Below are 21,172 nucleotides of genomic sequence, written 5' to 3'. Positions count from 1 at the left end.
ATTGGTGTTTGTGGTTAGCTTACCATATAAAGCAAAGGTTATGGATACACTGGAAGAAGTGATGAGAATGTTATTGGCAAAGAACAAACAGTGCTTCACTGTTGGGCACTCTGACATGCTACAGCGAAGTTCCATATAAATAGTTCAGCATTTTACACCAAAATAAGCCAGACTGGAGTGACAGCTGAATGGTTTGATTTCAGGTTCGATTTCTTCTCTCCAGGGATTACTATGTCTGGCATCTTTTGAAATTTAAAATAGTCAGCTTAGGTTTCACATTTTATTTGCTATACAGAATGATCACCTTCCAAATTGTTCCCCCCGCCCCCTGTTGTGGGTTTTAAAAAGAAGCTCCATCTGTTATTTAGGGCAGCTCAGTATGATGCAATTAATTTTGCATTTATATGTGTAGATGCTTATGAACTCAGCGCATTTAAGATCCAGTGTCAAGATTAACCTTCAGGTAGGCCACAGTGTTGCAAGTATTTAAGTTCTGTGTTTACTGGGGCTAACAGAGAGGCCCCACACAGACAAATTAGAGCCGCAACTGCAAAATATATTGCTCTTCAGAGCAGCAACACTGGGCTGCATCGTAGAAACTCTGGGCTGGAATGTATAACATTTCTAGCAATCACACATGCCTTATCAACACATGCAAGTTAAGCTCATGGAAGCTCATGGACTTCTGTAAACAAATCCATTTACACCTGCATGAAGTATTTTTAGAACCGGAGTATGTTGGCAGGCACTGTCAAAAATGGCATTTTGAAGCTGTGTGTGTTAAAACTGACAAGATAATTACCGAGATGTGGTGTTTTTTTTCTTTCTTTTTTTTTTTTTTACTGTAGGTTAAACTTAATATCATTTCTTTGTGTCTGGTTAGTGTCACCACCTGGCTTTACAGTGGAATGCCAGTCCTGATCTGCACATTTTGAATTGTTTAAATGTGGTTATTACATTTAGCCTGTTCATAGGCCTGAATAAGTCTTCCAGAACTTAAGAGCTAGGCCACCTGCTTGGCTCTTCACCTTTTCTTTTTCCTCAGTCACTTCAAATCAGGCGGTAGGTGGGACTGCAGTGGGTGCTGCCAACACATCTCTCCATAAATGGTCTTCCACTGAAGTTAGTTGTCCGAAGGAGAAATTGTCTCCCCCTGCCTGTTCAGCTTCTGTTTAGAAAATAGCCATTGTCTCTTAAGTATGCAAAATGGAGCTCTTCCGCCACATTTATGGTTGAGGCCGGTAGATCGGACACCTCTCCAAGGCCATCTGATGGTGGCTGTTACTCCCCCTGGAGTTGAGTTTTGTGGTAGTTGCTGCTGCTGGTGTGGACCAGGTTGGGAATCGCTTGTTTTTAGATGGGTTTTATTTTATTAGGGGTTTTTAATGGGATTTTACTGATTGTGATTGCCACGAGCCTTATGGGAGTGGTGGGATATAAATCCAATTAATAATAAATTATTATTATTATTATTATTATTATTATTATTATTATTAGTAGTAGTAGTAGTAGTAGTAGTAGTAAATCTTGAGGTGTGTTTAACCACGTGTGGAGCCAATGTGGTTTGATGATTAGTTGGGCTAGGAACTAGTTGGAATCTCTGCTCTTCCATGTAATTTGCTGGGTAACCTTGGACCAGTCACAGACATTCAGCCTAACTTAGCTCATAGAATTATTTTTATCCATTTTATACTTTGACTTATATTCCATCTGCCATCTCATGGCAGTTTACAATATAATACCAATAAAAACACAAAACCCCATAAAATCCCCCAATAAAAATTACAAAAACAATAAGCAAAAAATGGTGTCATGGATGTTACTAAATCTCTCAGTCCCACCTTTGCTATTTAAACCTTGGGATCAATATAGTGTCCCTGGATGGTGTAAACCTGGAGGTTGATCTCAACACATAGACTAGGATGGGACCCACAGCTGATAACTCTGGTTACACCCCCCCCCCCAGGCTTCAACCAAATGCCTGGTGGAAGAGTGCCATCTTGCAGGCTCTACAGAACCTAGATAGCTCTTCTGGGAGCTTATTCCACCAGGTTGGGGCCAGGCAAATGTCCCAGGTGCCCGGAACAACCAGCAAATTCCCACAGAGCGAAGAACCCTGCAGGGGCATACACAAACAACCAGTCCCCCCCAGGCCACGTATAGCCTTAAAGGTTAAAACCAAAAACCTTGATCTGGAAGCAAACTGGAAACCAGTGCAGTTGACGCAGCACAAGCTGTATATGGGTCCTCAAAGATGACTGAGTGAGGACCTTTGCAGCCATATTTTGTACCAGTTGCAGCTTCTGGGTCAAAGCCAAGGCTAGGCCCACGTAGAATGAGTTACAGAAGTGACTGTTGCATGGATCACTGTGGCCAAGTGTTCTGAGGACAGGTAGGGTGCTAGTAGCTATGCTTGGTGCAGATAGAAAAACGCTGGTTGGAGGCTGGCATCACTGAACAGTGGGCTTTCTTGAAGCCTAAAGAATATTTCTGGGCTTTCTCAAAGCCTAAAGCATATTTCTGAGGTTTCCCAATGGTAAAAAAGTTGAGAAAAGCTGACATAGAGGCAGTAATTGAGAAACTCTGTAAGTTCTTTACCTGTCAGTGTTTTCATGGCTTTGTAACATACAACTGTTCTTGATTTACTGTGATACTAAACTGAACTGAAGAACGTACAGACTAAACATTTTCCAGTTCTTCAAGATAATTTTACTTTAAATTAAATATTTTAATTGAAGGAAGAAACAGTGACAAGTTTGTGTTATTTGATGTTTATTGCTATTAGCAATTACTACCACACAGTATTTTTCTTGTTTCCTACTCGGAGTCTGGCATCCCTGCACCTCCATAGGATTGAAAGCCAGAGAGTTCCCCCTCCCAAGTAGCCCATTTCTCCAGGGGAACTGATCTCTGCCCATCTCTGCCCATCCTGCCCTTTGGCAGATGGGGAGGGGTGTAAAAAAGGCAGCCAACTACCCCATGGCCTTTTCTGCCTGCCCTTTGGGAGATGGGGGTGGGTGGGTACGAGGCAGCCTATCTATCATGGGCTTCCCCAAACAGTCTGACTTTTTGGAGATGGGGTAGATAGGAAAGAGGCAACCCCCTGTGGCCTTCCCCAACAATATTGGCCTTTGGGCAGGAGGAGGCAGGAAGGAGGCAGCCCCCCCACAGTCTGACAAGCCTTACCTTTGGAAAATGTGGGGTTGGATAGGAATTTGGGGACAGTGCTGACCTGTGTAGACACTGTTGTATGGGTTGACAGTAGGAGGGTCAGTGCCCTCCAAAGCAGCCATTTTCTCCAAGAGTACTGATGCCTTCCTTCCTTCCCTCCTCCCTCCCTTCCTCCCCCTCTTTCTTTCTCTTTCTCTTTCATCCTGTCTTTCATTTTCCTGAAGGTTTCCAGGCCCCCACCTTGAAGTTGCCAACCCAGTTGGCTGCATATGGAGGACGAGTCAGGAATCAAACCCAGTCTACACTATAAAAAGTCTGCCACGTTTTAATCACTTCACCACACTGGATTTCAAGATTGAGCAGGGAGAGGGAGTGGGAGGGCCAGAACCCAGGAAGGTCACAGTGCAGGTATATGTGCTAGTGCACGTTGTATTCCTGGGTACAATGGGCTTTGCCTCTAGTGGGTTATAAAAGGGCTGCTAGAGCACTTGACAGGGAGAAAGCACAAGCCTAGCTGAAGAAAGTATGAGCCAACCTTTCTCTGAATCACAGTCTCCTCTTAGGGAGACAAAGTTCCAGGACTTGCCTTATGAGAGTTAGTGTGGAAAATGTAGTAATGGTACATTAATTGGCACTAAATTAGTGAATAAATGATACAGTTGGATATTTTAAAGGTACATGATATGGGAAGGATGGTTATGTAATTACAATGGTTTGTTTTACTGTTCGATTCCTATAGCATAAAGTATTTGAAATGAAGCTGCGTTACAGTGGTTAGATTCGATGATTAATTTCATGGCAGTTCACTATGATATTGTAATTGTTATTTGCTCACAGAAGCAAAGATCAAAACAATGAAAATGATCTCATCTTGAACATTTGATGTGTGTCTGTTCTTTGTCTTGAAATTATAATGCGATACAAAGTTGACAAACAGCATGTTGTCAAGAGAAATTGTGTGTGAGCCTGCTCGTGTGTGCTGCATGCATTAGACAATGCATAAACATAATGCATATAAAGATGTGGTTCTTGAGACAAAGGGGTACTGTGCAGGAGTGTTAATATAAAGGATATTGTAAATAGGTTTGTCAGTGCTATATATGACCAGTCATTTCAGTCTTATGACGGTAGCATTTTGTGTGTTCTGTATCATTGATTCCCCCCCTCATCCCCTGATTTCTGTGGAAGAACTGCTAATACTGGCTGTCCTTTTATTCATATTAGACTGGAAATGTAGTTTGGACATAATGGATTATTGATTGGTCTGAGAACAGCAGAAGCCTCAAGGCCCTTGTCATCAATGGTACTTACTCTCCTATTAGTGAATGCATCAGTTCATGCATCTATTCGGGATCCAAATCTGCAGAATATAAGCTTATAATTGTTGATCTTGTAACAGAGCGGTTTTTAGGGCAAGGAGAGCTTCATTGTTGTTAGGGTCCCCCACCTCCTCCCATTCATTCAGAGAATAGCTTCTTTGTTTTGGTCATAAGATAAGCTGGTCCAGGATGTTAATGATGTATTTTAATTCATTCGTTATAATACTACAGTGTAACCAATAAAATACATTTCTTTGTATCTGGGAGGACAAACATGGCCAGTATACCGAAATACAAAATATGCACTGAGTGGGTGACAGGCCTGTGCTTCATTCTCAACAAACCCTAAAGCAGTGTGCAAGAATAACTAATGCATAGAAGTCCTCTGGAATGTACTGTATGATCTGTCTTACGGACATCTCCCGTTTTTCCTTTCCTTTCCCTTTTAACAGACCTGTCCTCTTTGTAGATGATCTCCTTACTGGAGTGTTGAATTAAAAAAAAATAAACTGGTGGGTGTTTTTGTCTTTTTTGTAAGGGTTGTAGATTCAGTGGTGTAATTTCAGAATGCAGGATACAGTACATAGGAAATCTCGTAGTCAAGTTGCCATGTTAACAGTTGCAAGTCTGAGCACACAAAGGGGTTATGTTCCAATGTAGCTATCTGAAGGACAGAGATGAATTAAAAACAAATAAAGAAGGCAGGTTACAGTTTTAAAAATTTTCAACACCCCCACTGCCTTTAATATGCAGGTTCTATTCTTTTATGCTCCAGTTTTGTCTTAGCATTCACCCTTTCCCCTTGTCACATCTATTCTCTGCTTTGGCAATTCCCACTTTGATTTTAGTTCTGTTACAAAAGTAAACTGTTGATAAGCAACGGATGGTTGTTTTCTAGATACAAAACTAGCAGATTTTTGCTTTGATAGCTCTTAGAGAGAAAAATCAAGGCAAAGGCATGCTGACTTTTTCCTAATGCCAATGTTTACTTTGAAGGCCATAGACTGCTAGTATTTCCTGTGAATTCAAGGATATGCTACTATTTAAAGGCATACCCCTTCCAACCCTTGTTAAATTAGCTGCTCCAGAATTATGGACTGTTTTTTTTTTTAAATCTTGGAAAGTCTGCAATAGAAAGGTGAACAAGGTTATCCATAAAAGGAGTAAAGAAAATAATTTCAGTAGGATATTTTTAAAAAAAGAGTAAGGAAGTATGTATTTGAGAATTTCATATTTTGGAATGTTCTCATATTCTCTGATAATGTGCATTTTTTTTAATGTTGGGGAAAGAGCAATGTACTTGATAGTTGGAAACAGAACAGCAAAAGTCCAGGCTGTCTGGGTGGCCTCAAAGACAGCCAAAGCCACAACTGCAGCATAAGCTGCATTACTTTTGCTGCAGTTTCCAAGTTAGCATACTTAGGATTGCAGCCTAAAAGTGCGCGTCACTAAAAACAATAAAAATCTGTCCAGCACTTTTAGATCTGGTTGGGCACATTTTGACTGTTCCTCTTGTGTTGGTGTGCAAAGCTTAGGATTCTTCTGTTAGAACTGGAAGTTTATCTTTAAACTTGATTTATTGCTGGAGTAGCCCCACCCCTCTCGCAATCTTGGCTACAAGCAGGTGTTATTCCAAGGTGGAGGATACAAATGTATTCTGCTTGGAATTAATGAATGCCTAGATTAAAAAATGGGATTGTGAGTGAGAATGGGTGTGCCCACTTCTTTGTTTATGTTCACTGCCTTTTTAAGGGCTTGTGGTATGGGAGAGCTTTCGGTGATACTCATTAAACTTCAGGTAGTGAGTTGCGTTTGTTAGGTCAACTGTAGGCAAAGCGAAACATCACCAATAAGGCATGTCTTATGGAAAAATAATTAAATCCAGCTGGTCCTTAAGATCTGAGAAAACACTCTGCTTCAGTTCTGTACACTCCAGTAATTTTTTTTTAGTAGATGATTTAATCTCCATCCAAAGGAGGAGCTCAGGTACCTGGTTTAACATGTTAGATTAGGACTCTTGTAGAAATGCGTGAGTTACTGTGATCATCTCTGTATGTTGTCCATCATGCTCGTGATTAAAATGCATAGGAGGAATCTTCAATGAAGGGTAAAAGAACTTCTTCACATTTTAAGAAATAAGTAGATCAGTTCTCAAGGTGTTAGACGCACCTTCAAATATGCAATGCTTTCTGACTGCTGCCTCATTGTGATTCATAATTGCCCAGTTGTTTGCCCATTGAAACACTGTGATAATGCTTTTGCGCATAGCGGGTGGTTGCAGCCCTGGAAAAAAGATTCAGATTAAACCCTCTTCAAGGTACCTTGGAGGAAGGCCTATTGAACAAAATATACATTACCTGAAGGAACCAAGCAGTTCTGTCTGTTTAGTCTTGTTGCGTGGATGAATCCTAGAGGCATCAAGACTTCTGAATGGCTCTTAAAGGCCGATTCCCAGAGGGTGGTCATATGGAAGCGGGGCTAATCCCTGCTTCCACATGAGGCAGCCACTGGGCAGGTCCCCCCAGGCCTGCTACGGATCGGGCCCTGAGTTGCCCTGGGCAAAGGTAACATGGGAGAATCCGCATTCCCTCAAGCACTGCGGGGGCCAACAAGGCCTGATGTGCAGCAGGCCCGTGTGGACAGGGATGATCCAGGTTGTGGGGCATACCACAGCATTTTCTAAATTTTTGCAGGAAGGTGTGATTGTGATCCATGCAATCCCACCTTCCTGCCTAATAACCCCCTATGCCCTTCCTCCTGTGCAGCAGAACTATTCTGCCGCTGCTATGTCTTCCATGGGGCACATTTCAGTGCCTGTGGAATGTGCGGCTCCATACCAACAGGTAAAAGAAATACAGAAATATGCTTTTTTGCTCCTATTTAAGTCAGTCATAAAACTTCCATTGATTTGAATGGTTGAGGATTGTAATGTTAAACTATTTTAACTTTCTTCATATTTTTTTAAAATATTAGCAGGGTCTCCAAGCCTACTTTAGCATTTTCCTAATTGAAATATTGGTGTATTGCCAGACCTTACAAAATGTACTTAAGTGTACACAAGTGCTGCTTCAATATGAAAGAAAAATTCATTTATTTAAAATATTTCTAAACTACCTGTCAACCAAGATTTTGAGTAGTTTGCAATAAAATGAATATAACACAAGACAAATTGAATGCCAGTCAAACCTCTAGGGCTGGGGGTTACACAGGGAAGGCCACCATCTTGTTTCATAAGATAGTAGCAAGTTGAACAGAGTGTCTGATTACCTTAATTTTGATCAAAACAAGTGAATTCCTGTTTTAGGGTGTGTATAGCAGAAGTTCCTGGGATGTTATTTTCAGTAGCAGTGGAGTACTGTAATCTACAAAACCTTATTCTCCTTGGGCAAATACAAATTTGTTTGTTTTCCAGGAAAACAAAAGACTTAAAATGTTTCAGCTACTTAAATGAAACATTCATTCACATTAAAGTGTGTATACCAATACTTATGCTTGGCTTAGAAAGTAAAATTAGAAGAATTTTGAAGAATGTAGATCTTTAATAAGGTAAAGGTATCCCCTGTGCTAGCACCGAGTCATGTCTGACCCTTGGGGTGACGCCCTCCAGCGTTTTCATGGCAGACTCAATACGGGGTGGTTTGCCAGTGCCTTCCCCAGTCATTACTGTTTTACCCCCCAGCAGCAAGCTTGGTACTCATTTACCGACCTCGGAAGTATGGAAGGCTGAGTCAACCTTGAGCCAGCTGCTGGGATTGAACTCCCAACCTCATGGACAGACAGCTTCAGACAACATTTCTGCTGCTTACCATTCTGTGCCACAAGAGGCTCTGTAGATCTTTAATATATATATTGAATAACAATTACACCTCCCCCTTGTTAAAGTGATCCTGTCTATGTATCTTATTCTACTCATCTAATAGTTTTATTCAGTATTATCTCGTTCAATACTAATTCGTGAGTGGTTATCAACTTTTATTCTATAGATCAAAATACAATCCTGAATGATTTGCATCACTGTGAATTTTACTGTGTTATAAAACAAAGCTGTTGTAGGCTGCCCTGAGCCCCTGGGGAAGGGTGGCATATAAATTTGAGAAATAAATATAGTAATTATTTTGTTTCCTTTTGTTTTTATTCCAGGTGCTCCTTGCCATCTGACTCAAAGCCACCAATGAATGTTTATATCTCAAATTGTTTCAGGCAGCAGAGGGAAAACCTGAATACAAGAATGAAGAGATAAAAACCTCACGCGGCAGAAATGCACGATTGAAACTGTGACACAGTTTCCCACTACTGGACAAGGTATTGTCCCTTTTACTAATGTTGCCGTAGTACAGATGGATGGTAGCATAGATGCCAGCATGGAGTTACGAAGAGCCTCTAGTCCTCACAAGATAAACAAGAGTGATATGGATGCAGACAAGTCCGTGTTGCACAGCTGCTGCATATGTGGCAAAAGTTTTCCTTTCCAGAGCTCCCTGTCACAGCACATGAGGAAACACACAGGGGAGAAACCATACAAGTGCCCTTATTGTGACCACAGAGCTTCTCAAAAGGGCAATTTGAAGATACACATCCGGAGTCACAGAACAGGCACTATCAGTCAGGGCCATGAGGCGGAGGTGGGAGGAGAGACGCAGCTTGGAGAGATGCGAGTCTCAGAAGGTCTTGATGGTTGCACCAGCCCTACCAAAAGTACTTCTGCCTGCAACAAGATCTTGAATGGAGCAACTCCAACAGAAGGTGGCAAGATCTTGCTTCGAAGCAGTAGAAAGGAGATGGTGGCAGAAGCGTCTCTTGGGGAAGATGTTAAATTTTGTCCTCTGCAGTGCACCTTCTGCAAAAACAAATTTGAAGGGAAGAAGGAATTGGAACAGCACATTAATCAGATCCACAAACCTTTCAAGTGCAGGCTTTGCGATTATATGACACTAAGAGAGGAGACCCTGTTAAACCACATAGAGAGAGACCACATTACCACTCAGATTCCGAATGGAGAAACTTGTGCTGAGAACTGCAAGAGTGAGTCAAATGGAGGGGAGTTTCCTTGCGAAGTCTGTGGACAGGCCTTTAGTCAAACTTGGTTCCTCAAAGCTCACATGAAGAAGCATAGAGGGTCGTTTGACCATGGGTGCCATATATGTGGAAGAAAGTTTAAAGAACCCTGGTTCCTCAAAAACCACATGAAATCACATGGCCCCAAATCTGGGAGCAAAAACAAGCCAAAAAATGATTTGGAGCCGATAGCCACTATTAATGATGTTGTTCAGGAGGAAACAATTGTAACTGGCTTGTGTTTGTATGAAATTTGCACCAAGTGTGGAAACTTGTTTACAAATATGGAAAGCCTAAAAGCACATAATTCTGTACATTGCAGGTCTTCTAAAGCCCGTAGTGAGCACAGAGCGGAGGTTCTAGCCGATGGAGATTTTGACCCAACTATAGCAAAACAGTTTTTCCTCCAATATCTGAAATTGAAGCCATCTGTAGAGGGAGATGGTTTTGTAGGGGGTCAGTCAGGAAAAAGAGTAGCTGAACTGGATCCAGTTAATAGCTACCAGTCTTGGCACTTGGCAACCAAAGGAAAAGTGGCAGAACCTTCTGAGTATGTGAAGTATTTGGGATGGGATGAAGTCCTGGCTGATGCTGATGTCACTTATGACAAGGATAAAAGGGAATATATTCTTGTCAGTCAAGAGAAGCGCAAGCTAGAGCATGACTCATCCAGCTCTTCAAGCAATCCAAAAAAGAAAAACTGCACCAGTGGGCGTTCAGAGAAAAGCAACAGTTCACATTCAGGGGACAACTATATCCTAGGTCAAGATGACCTGGAGTATAGACCATCTTCACGTCAGAGCAGGAGGGTATCGCAGAACAAGTCCACTGAGTGTTTTGAGTGTGGCAAGATCTTCCGCACTTATCACCAAATGGTGCTTCATTCCCGTGTACATAGGAAAGAGCGTAGGAGCTGCAGTGAAGGCAGGGCTGTGGCTCAGCAAGATCGATATGGATTAAACAGTGAGGATGGAGACTCTGGTTCTGTAAGTGGTCCAAGCACACCAGGTTCAGCTTCTGCCCCAGAAGATTCGGTCACCTCTGGCATGGGTGAAGAAGGGCCTGAGGATAGTTCAGAGGAAGGAGTGCACGAGCCGTCACCATGTAAGTGCCTAAAACAATTGCGCATCTTTATTGAAGTTTCATGTTTTGCTGGCAGTTTGTTTTTATGCTAAGCCGATTGCAGGTCTTTTCAGTGATTCTGGAAAGATGAATTTCAAAATGAATGAAATTTCTTTAAAATACAATTCTGTGAATTACAGCCTCCCCAAAAGTGAGGTTTTTATAGTACATTTCACATTCAAAACAAGTATCAAGTATAGTGATAGAGCTACTTTGACATGGCATGCTCCCATGTTTCTAGAGAGGGTGCATGATTTTAGTCACATGGCAGGGCCCATTCCACACATCTTCCCCATCTGATTGTTTCTGTCCTCCTGCATCGTTAAAGTGTTCTAACATGGTTGATTAGCACTCTTAAGTAGCATGGAAGCAGCTCCCGTCCTCCTGTTTGAGTAGGCGTGTATGCACGAGAGACAGAAGAAAGGTGTCTCCTGTGTGGTTAATGAGGCTGAGATTCTTAGATTGGGATTATTCTTTTGGATATGTCAGATAAGTGAAGGAGAGACCTTTCTTGTGATCAGCTTCTCAGATTTAAAAACAAATCAAAGCTCAGACATTGTTCCCTTTGTTGTGTATGCATTTTTCAGGCTTCATGGGCTAAATCCATTAGTTTTACATCAATATTATTTCCCCCCCCCCCCGAAATTAAGGGCAATTGAAAACGGAGGGACTAATTAGGTAAAATGGCGTCAGGTTCATATATTTTATCATAATTATACTATAAAAGTAAGGTTGGAAGCTCAAAGCACAAATGGAGTGGTTGGGCAAGAGGTAATAAATAATTTCACTGTGCATGTCTTTTGCCCTGCCTAACCATTTTCTCATAATTGACATCAGAAGGGGGAGGGGGATTTGTGTGAAGGGGGCAAAGTGCATCTGGGAGCAGCATTCAGTGACCTCTGCAGCACACAGCTTCTGTCCTAACAGCAAGTTCCGTTCTGCTCACCCATGCTTGCGCTCCATTGCACATGTCATGCTGAGAGCCAATGCGGTGTAGTGATTAAGAGTGGCTTAATCACTACACCGTGTGGCTGACTCTTCCACATGCAGCCTGGGTGACTGACCTTGGGCCAGTCACAGTTCTCTCAGAGCTTTCTCAACCACACCCACCTCAATCAAACTTTATTACAGTCATCAGACCAAATTATATGAAGTTATTACATAAAAGACCCAATGAATATGGTCATTTAATATAATACAATTTAAAACAGATCATAGAATAGAACTTAAAACTATGCTACTTTAGAGCATTGGATTTTTATGGTGACGGCACAAAACTTAGCCAGCTGAGTTGTCACCTGGGGGGACTCATCACTTAGCAGCTTCTTTGCTCGATCTACATCATGACGTTCTGGCAACTTTTTAAGGAGTGGTTCAGTCAAGTTGCTACGGATGTCTACATAAGCAGGGCAGTTTGTCTGTATACTGGATGTATTTTTAAGTGTTTCATTATTATGGGATTAGGATTGGTGACTTGTTCCAAGTGTCAGTTTCTCTCAGCCTCTCTACTCCGTTATTAATTTATGCACCTAGCCTTTGTACTGGATGGCATTTTGTACCAGTCTTACACTCCCTTGTCCCCTGCAAGCTGTGTTTGCTTCAGCGATGGATGGGAGACCAAGTTACTGATGATCCAACCTTGCAGCACCTCAGCCTGGCTAAGCATCATCAGTGAGAGAAGTAATCGTTTTTCTCTTCTATTTCTTTTTTGGTTCTTTGCCTTTCCGAGTTGTGTTAGTAGTCCTCCAAGTCTGTAATTAATCTCTCTGGATTACTGTAGTCTTCAGAGTCTGACTCTGGTTAAATGGAACAAATTATTCTCCAAATAGAAGCAGAGTAAATATTTGAAGGAAGAGAACTGTTAGTGCTTTTGTATCTTTCCCCCCTTCTCTGTTTCTCTTTCTTTGTTTATGAGACTCATTCATATCCTTTAAAAAAAGATAATTTATTTCCCACAGTTTATTTGGGTTTTTTGTTGTTAGCAGAACAATGCTTTCCAACTGTTTTCTTCCCCCCAGAGAGTTAACTGATTTGAATTTTGAGATTTCTGGCATGCTGTTATAAGCACTGTGGAAGAAGTAATAAGTAAATTTCTGAGGAGAATTTAGGCAATTTGTTCGGCTTCTGTACTGAGGCACAGAGGCAAATCTAGTTTGGGCAATTTATAGGAACTTGCATATACAGTCAGCTGCAGCTTCCAGCCTTTTGCTCATATCCTGAGTGTGGTGTTATCATACTTTTAGTTGTATGTGTCACTCTACATATACTACTGCGTGCATGTGCATGCACACATGCACACATGCTGTAACTAGTTAAATTATGCCATGATTGCATTGGCTTTGTTCCTCATAATGTATCAGACTTGAATTGAATCCCCCCCCTACATTCTTTAACACTATAACAAGGAATTGGCAGATTTTTAAAAGATCATTCTACTTGAAAAATTATGGTATTCTGGAAAGCCACACCAGAAATCTAAAAAACAAAAACAACCCCCCCCCATCCATTGGGGTTTAACACCACCAAATAATAAGAGGCAGTACATGTAGCTTTACAGAATGAATGCCCTCACTATGGTCATTGTGGGGTTGCTAGGCAACCACAACAATATTGCCAGCATTCAAGGCTTGTTTTCTTTCAGTAAAAAATTGGGGAAGGAGGCAAACCTTTCCAGCTCTGTTGTGGCCTTGGGAGGACTCATTAGGGTCAGAGCTGACAGCAACCACTGAGTGACAATACCTGATGACTTGAATATAGGGTTGCCAACACCCACATGGAACCTGGAGATGTTCTGGCATCTCCAGACTACAGATATCAGTTCCACTGGAGAAAATGGCTGCTCTAGAGGGTGAACTCTATGGCATTACAGCTGTTGGGGGTACCTCCTCTCCTGAAACCCTACCATCCCCAAGCTCCACCCTCAAATCTCCAAGAATTTCCCATTGTGAAGTTGGCAACTCACCTTGAACTGGCTGCTTGCTGCTTTTCAACGTCAGCTACCCCACCAAAGTCAGTATGGTGTAGTAAGAATTTCATACTAGGATCTGGGAGATTCAGGTTCAAATCACCAATCTGCCATGGAAGCTAACTTGGTTACTTCGGGTGAGCTATATGTTATCAACCTAACCTGCTTTACATGTTACTATGATAATAAAATGGAGGGAAGGAGAATCTCTGATATTGAGAGACAGACCATTGAAGCGGGAATCAATGACTTGCTCCCCCTACTTTTTCGGACTGCCAATACAAGTCAGGGAGCTACTTATATGCAAAGTCTTATTAACCCGCTCCATTGTTGTGCTTTTATGCTTGCTACATTAAACATCTTCCCCTCAGCTGTTCTAGCAGGCAGATATAGTAATGTACCAATTGGGAACAGATTTTGTAAATATTGTCAATTAGAGACTAACTCAGTGCTGCATATTTTACTTTATTGCTCAACACATTTTATGCTCAGACAATGACTTATTGTTCCTATCATGGTGGACCTTTCTGGCCCTATGGACAGAATCATTGGACATTTGTTAGCTGATTGTACCCCAGAAATGATGGAACTGGTGGCCGAATTCTTGGCTACTGTGATACAAAGGGACAGTCGGCTAGGCAAGAAACAGTTCTAGATTAGGGGCATCTACAGTTTGTGGAAATTACTGATTGCTGGGCGTTCTGGAGGAATCTATTGTTGGTCGCTGCTTATTTTATTTCACTTATTTGTTTCATTTAGACTATGTAATTATTATCAATTAATTATGAATTACCCCTATTTTGATGATGTTTTTATATGCCATTAAAGGTTTTTTGAAATTTGAATTTTGGCAAGATTGGATTAGCCTGGGCTATCCAGGTCAAGGCCATGGTAAAAATGTTATATATCTTATAAAAGATTTGGTCTAAAGACCTGTGAGTGCACTTTTGGTCAAACAGATTTTTCTTTTCAGAAGTGCTTTTGTGGCACAGTTCCTTGGTATGCAGCTCCCCAGTTTAGAACTGCAAACAAATACTTGGGAGATATTTTGTCTAAAAGTAGAAATGTAATGCTTTTGGGGACAGAAGAACATAGATTTTAAAAATGCCATGGCTGAATGTATCAAGCATTTATGCTCAACAGATTCACCTGTTGAGATCTCAGTTTGAGAGTAGTAAGATTCCAAAACTTATTCATGAATTTAAATTCTACAGACCAATTCTTGGATGCTATGAATGAGTTCCATACCATACATACTAGATTTCCTGTGTCATGGCGCATATTTCACCTTCCATTTATGTAAGATCAACAGTTTTGAGTGAGCTCTTGCTGAGGCAAGAGTGCTAGTGGGACAGGAAGGGTTCCACAGTGAAGCCAGTAAGTGGGAGAGGGACTATATGTACAGTAAATAGGTTAAATCGGTATCACTGCCTGGAAGGCTGGGTTGGCACAGAGCACTACAAAGATGTTTTACAGTTCATGCCTGTGCAATGTTGTTTTAGTCTAAGCCCATTGAAATTAAATGGAGTAATTCTGAGTGAAATTGTACTGTTGGTTCTTTCATTCCCACTGAGATATTTTACAGTGCAGTCCTTGATTTCAGTGAATTTAGAAGGGTTAAGGATTGTACCCTTACTCTTGAATTGCCATGATTAAGTCATTCAGTTATACTGTGTGATCTACAACAGGTAGCCTGTTGAATTGAAGTGCTGTCCCTATTTGTCTTCTGTCTTTTGTAGCAATCTTAAAAAAATACAAAAAAATACAAAATGTAAGTGCAGTGCCAGGCGGGCCTGTGTGGATGGTCAAGGAGCTATTGACCTTCAGCAGGGGTGTCTTTCATCCAGTTTAAATAAAACCTTTTTCTCATGTGGTCAGCCCTTGCATTCATGAGTCAATTGATAATTACTGGGTTTTGTGTTTTTGGGATGGGTGGGGCGTAGAGTTGGCAACCAGTGGGTGATGGGGGGAGGGTAAGCAGCCATCAATGGTACTGTGATGTCACTTCTGGGAAAAACATCAACATTTCACCATACCTTTTTAGGAAGTGCCAGAAACTCTGAGGTAAAACCATAGCTTTCTCTTTGATTCCTAGAAAAGGTTGATATAACTTCTGGGTTTTCCCAGAACTGATGTAAATTGGTGGCCATTTTTTTAATTACCTTATTGAATTGCAGAGTAGAAACATATAGGCTTAATTGGGTTTTTTACCAGGTATTGAAGTGTGAATTGTAAAATGGGATAATGGGATACTACTAATGTATAGATTGTAAAATGGGATAAATTGTCTACGTGGGGATATGGGGCCAGCTTGGTGTAGTGGTTAAGAGTGGCAGATTATGATCTGGTGAACTTGCCACAGCCCTAATTGTGCTGCTCTCATAGAGCAGTAACATCAGGGCTCTCTCAGCCCCACCTACTTCACAGGGTGTCTGTTGCGGGGAGAGGAAGGGAAGGCTTCCTTGAGTCAACTTATGGTAGTGAAAAGTGGGGTATAAAATCCAAGTCTTTTTCATCATCAGAGAGTTACCTCCCTTCTTCACAGTTGAGGACAAAGGGTTGCAATTGCGGAGAACCAATCATCACATCCCTACCAACTCCATTGCAGAGTGCCACAGGGAGTGGTTTTCTGCCCGACATTATTTAACATATTTATGCATCATCTTGCCCAGTTGATCTGGAGTTGGAAGAAGAAGAAGAAGAGTTGGTTCTTATGTGCCACTTTTCTCTACCTGAAGGGGTCTCAAAGCGGCTTACAATCACCTTCCTTTTCCTTTCCCCACAACAGACACCCTGTGAGGTGGGTGAGGCTGAGAGAGCCCTGATATTACTACTTGGTCAGAACAGCTTTATCAGTGCTGTGGCGAGCCCAAGGTCACCCAGCTGGTTGCACGTGGGGAAGTGCGGAATCAAACCCGGCTTGCCAGATTAGAAGTCTGTGCTCCTAACCACTACAAAGGCTTGGGTGCCAACAGTATGTGGACTATACCCACCACTGTGTTTTGATGGATGACAAGATGCCCCTCCAGACTCATTGACCGGATGCGCTGAGGCCATGGTGTAGTGAATCCTGGGTAATCAACTGAAGCTTGAACCCTTTAAAGATGGAGGTCCTGTGGCTGAGGAGAAAAGGTCCAGAACAGGAAGCACAGCTCCTTCTCTTGAACAGAGTGCAATTGACAGCTGCACATACAGCCAGGAATTTGGGCATGATTTTTGACATCTTGTCAGTGGAGGCTCAAAGCACGAAAGCAGCAAAGCTGGCATTCTTCTATCTTCACCAAGCTAAGCTACTAGCACCCTACCTGGCGCCAGAACACCTAGCCACAGTAATCCGTGTGACAGTTGACTCTAGGCTGGATTGTTGTAACTTGCTTTTTGTGGGCCTACCCTTGGCTTTAATCTGGAAATAACAAGTGGTCCAAAATGTGGCTGTGTGGGTTCTCACAAGGGCACTGTGGAAGGCCCATATAAGACCAATACTGCAGCCTCAGCATTGGCTTCCAGTGAAGCTCTGGGTTTGGTTCAAGGTTCTGGTGTTAACCTTTAAGTCCATTTGTGGTCTGGGACCTGCATATCCGAGGGACTGCCTGTTTGTATTTATCCCCTTGAACATACTTTGGTTGGCTATGATTAACCAACTTATGATCTCCAACCCCAAAGAAATATGGCTGGCCCAAGACCCTGTCTGGTGGAATAAGCTCTTTGAATACATCAAGGCCCTGACAGAACTAGCACAATTCTTCAGGGGCTGCAAGACAGATCCGCCAGGCTTATGGCTGAGGCCACCACACACAGAATATTAAACATCAAGTGGGCCTCCCCTGCTGGTATACCACATCCCTTGGTTCCTCCCCTTGGGGAAGGACTCATCAGACAACTGGCTTTGTATATATACCAACTGTATGATCATGAGCTGTTAGTTTTATCTAACTTGTACAGATTAGAGAATATTTTAACTGAATTTTAAATGTAAATTTATTCTTATGTTTTTATCATGTGCTGTATTATTTCTATGCTGTAACCTGCCCTGAGATGACTGGATCAACAGGGGTGGGCTACAAATACAAATAAAAACAAACAAACAAACAAACAGAATGTTATCATTGTAATTACTGAACAGAGAATCACCTCAAAGGCAGATTTTTTAAACGCTTCATTTTATTTTAAAGGATTAGTGATTCCAGTTGTCTGTTGCAATTTTCTAATTAAAATACTTGCTAGTTTTTCAAGTGAAAAGCCATAATTAATTAATAGTGTAATTTATGTGCTTTCAATGTATACACTTTGTTCTTGCTGTATAGAAACGAAGGTAAAAATACAATGGGCACCACTCCCATTTGGAATAATTTCATTGACTGTTGTGATTTAGTTTAGGTTTGTTTGTTTCGTGTGGTGGGAAGGCAAAATGACATGTTTCCAGAACAAAATCTGTAAAGAAGAAAAAGATGAGCCACTGGTGATGTAATTGGTTTAGATATAACTCTCCCAATACAAACGCTCTAGCATACAAAAGTCAGGATGAGATGGTGCATAGACTTTAATTCAGCTTGCATCTTCCTTAGGTTGGTGTTTGCCTCTTGGGCTTAATTATGCAAGCAACTCATTATTACTTAAGTTACCCAAGATGTGCTGACTAATGTGCATTAACATGCTGAAGTAGACAGGCTGACTTCAGGCCAAAAGCTCATCAGTGGTAGCTCTGTGCAAGCCAGTGTGAATGCATATGTATATGCTGCTGCTGTTGTTGCCATCAGGGCACCGCTGATTATGGTGACCCTGTAGGGTTTTAAAGGCAAGAAATGCTCAGAGGTGGTTTGCCATTGCCTTCCTCCAGGTCATGAAACTGGTATCCCTTGCAGTGAACTGAAAGTATCCTCTTGAATTAAAAAAAAAATTGTTAAAAATTGTCCCTATTCTAAAGCCCTTCATGGCCTGGAGTTCACATATCCCCTATTTAGGATGATGAGTATGACCAAGGCCAGTACTCCTCCATTGTGGCTCCCATGCTGTTGAATGATCAGGAGAGCCTATTCATTGGAGATCTTGCTACTTTGGCAGGGGTATTGATTGAGTTGGAATGGTAAGCCCCCTTTAAGGGAGGTATTGGGGGATTTTATTTGGTTTTCATTTGCAGTGTTTTAGTTCTATTTGTAATTGTAAAGCACCTTGAGACAAGAGGGAAAGTAGAATATACCTATATTATTTAATAAGTAAATGAATCTAAATGTGCCCATTTCAATATATGGAAGAAAGGAGGGAGAAATTCCTCCCAAATACCTAAGCCGTGCTTAAGCATGCCTAACTTTCTGCGGATTATTCCTGAGGATTTCATCAGTGGTAAAGAGCAGGTTTATATTTAATTAAACGATTCTTTCTACATTTCAAATATCAGAATATTCTTCCCAGAAAGCAATGTTTTGTTTTTAAAGAAAACACTAAGATAATTTTCATGATAGCTTCATTTGAAACTGCGTCAGCAGGTGCCAACAGCTGTTGCCCAGTATTCTTTTTGACCTTGCTACCCCACCCCCACTTTTAATACTTTGATTCTCAACTGAAAATACTACACTGGGAATCACTTCATTTACAAATATTCCAGGGAAAATAAGACTTAACCCATTTTACCAATATATTTTCAGGGGAGTAAGAGAAGTAACTGAGGAAGGATTAATATCAGGGTGAAAACGTGTGTGGGCATGGGTGTATGTAAGTGTATATGTATGCATGTATATTTGTGTTTAATTGGATTCTATACATGCTTCAGATTTGGGTGCCTGAAACTGGATAGCAGATACAGCAGCATCAACAAGAATACTCATTAAGCAAAGCAAGCTCATTAGCAGAAGCAGCTTGAAATGTGGAATGATACCAACCAAATCATTCTGACCAATTCATCTTAATTAATTTCTGCTCAGTGGTACTTTCATGCAGCCCTTTAAAAAAAACCACCATACAATATGCTGTAGAAAGGGCTCCAGGATGTATTGATTATTTATTTATTTAGATATTTACAGTTGCTTTTCTCCCCAATGGGGACCCAAAGGAGCTTCTGGCATCATCTTCACTCCTTCATTTTATTTTTTATAATGACAACCCTGTGAAGTGAGTTCAGGTGAGAGTATGCTAGTGGCCCAGGGCCACCCAGCAATCTTCTATGGAAGAGTAGAGATTTAAACTCCAGGTCCTAGTTGGACTGTAGTTAATCGGTCATATTTTATTGCATCGCTCACATTCATTTAACTAGTGTAGGGAAAGCTGTTGATAAACTCTGGCTCCAGAGATGTTTATTTCAATTTTTCTAGCTAAATAGTCACACAGCCTTTACTTAACTTTTAGTCTTCTAAAAACTAACCTGATATCAGAGGGAAACAATCTGACATTTAAGTTTTGTAATAGAGTTTTTACTATTCTGTGCTGGTTCATTCATTACTTAGGGGTGTGCATTTGGCTAATTTCAACCTAAAGAGTACCTTAACTTTAAAGGGAATGCAGTTCCTTTAAAATTTCAGTGCCTTTTGAAAGCAGCTACCACAGTGCAAATGAACTTCAATGGCATTTAAAGGGACTGAGAGCACTTTAAATTTATTTTATTTATTTATTAAACTTAGGCTCACGGCAGTTTACAAGATAAAAATTGCAATAAAACCCCTAGTTAAAACCATTAAAACCAATCCACCAATCCACACCAATCCACCAAGCTAAAAATGCACTTTAGCTAACCGGCATTCCCAAAAATACTGAACATTTTGGATGTTTCAGGCTCAGACATTTTGGGTTGCTGAAAAATAACAAAAAAATATATAGCTGAATTAATACCCCCCAAATACCTTACTGGTATTTTTTAAATTGAGTATTCAGCTGTATAGTTTTTGTCATTTTCTGCTACCTAGTGGTCCCCATAGGTTATGATGGAGCCAAGAAAATCTTTCATTGTCCATGTGTTGGCTGTGGGAATTCCAATTATAGTTAAAAGTCAGATGTAGTGAATGTACTCCCTGTCCAACTAGCTCTTGTCCATTGGGCAACAGATTTAAGATCAGATTTCACTTACCTAATTTTGATGGCCAGATGTCAATTTTGTTACTCAAGCTTCAAAGCATTCAAATTGCAGTTCTAGCAATTTAGCTCTCTCTTCACCTGAAACTGCTTTACAGATTCCAAGAGCCTGTAAACATCAAATGCTTAACTTGTGTGTGTATACATACATACATACATACATGCATACATGCATGCATATATGCATACATGCATACATGCATACATACACAAACACACACACACACAATATAAAGCTCATACAACCATTGTAATATAATACATTTGAGAAAATACTCAGAGCTTGTGACTGATGGTCCCAGTAGAGAATAAAGATCCCACTTTTAATTACCCAAATTAATTCTGAATGCAGAAAAGAAAACATTAGCAGGATTAATCCTCAAGGACTTTCCAATTGCACAGAGCCTGAATGACTCAAGTATGAGGAATGAGGCAGAGCCGAAGTGAAGGTCCACTGTTTTGCATTCACATACAGGAACAA

At 41.0% G+C, this 21,172-nt stretch overlaps 1 protein-coding gene across 3 annotated transcripts in view; it reads left to right on the top strand.

Annotated features, from left to right (window-relative positions):
- Positions 1 to 21,172, top strand: part of ZNF516 (zinc finger protein 516) — a 122,980-nt gene that overhangs the window by 43,424 nt on the left and 58,384 nt on the right. For all 3 annotated transcript variants that reach the window (XM_077352922.1, XM_077352923.1, XM_077352921.1), the window contains exon 2: positions 8,631 to 10,649. In XM_077352922.1, coding sequence (XP_077209037.1) covers positions 8,828 to 10,649 — 1,822 coding nt within the window. In that variant the 5' untranslated portion in view covers positions 8,631 to 8,827. The remainder of the gene's footprint in view (positions 1 to 8,630; positions 10,650 to 21,172) is intronic.

The sequence above is a fragment of the Paroedura picta genome, chromosome 9 (genome assembly GCF_049243985.1).
Source record: "Paroedura picta isolate Pp20150507F chromosome 9, Ppicta_v3.0, whole genome shotgun sequence".
In the NCBI taxonomy this organism is placed as follows: Eukaryota; Metazoa; Chordata; class Lepidosauria; order Squamata; family Gekkonidae; genus Paroedura; species Paroedura picta.
Note: the sequence above shows the minus strand (reverse complement) of the source record. Positions and strands in the feature narration are given on the sequence as shown.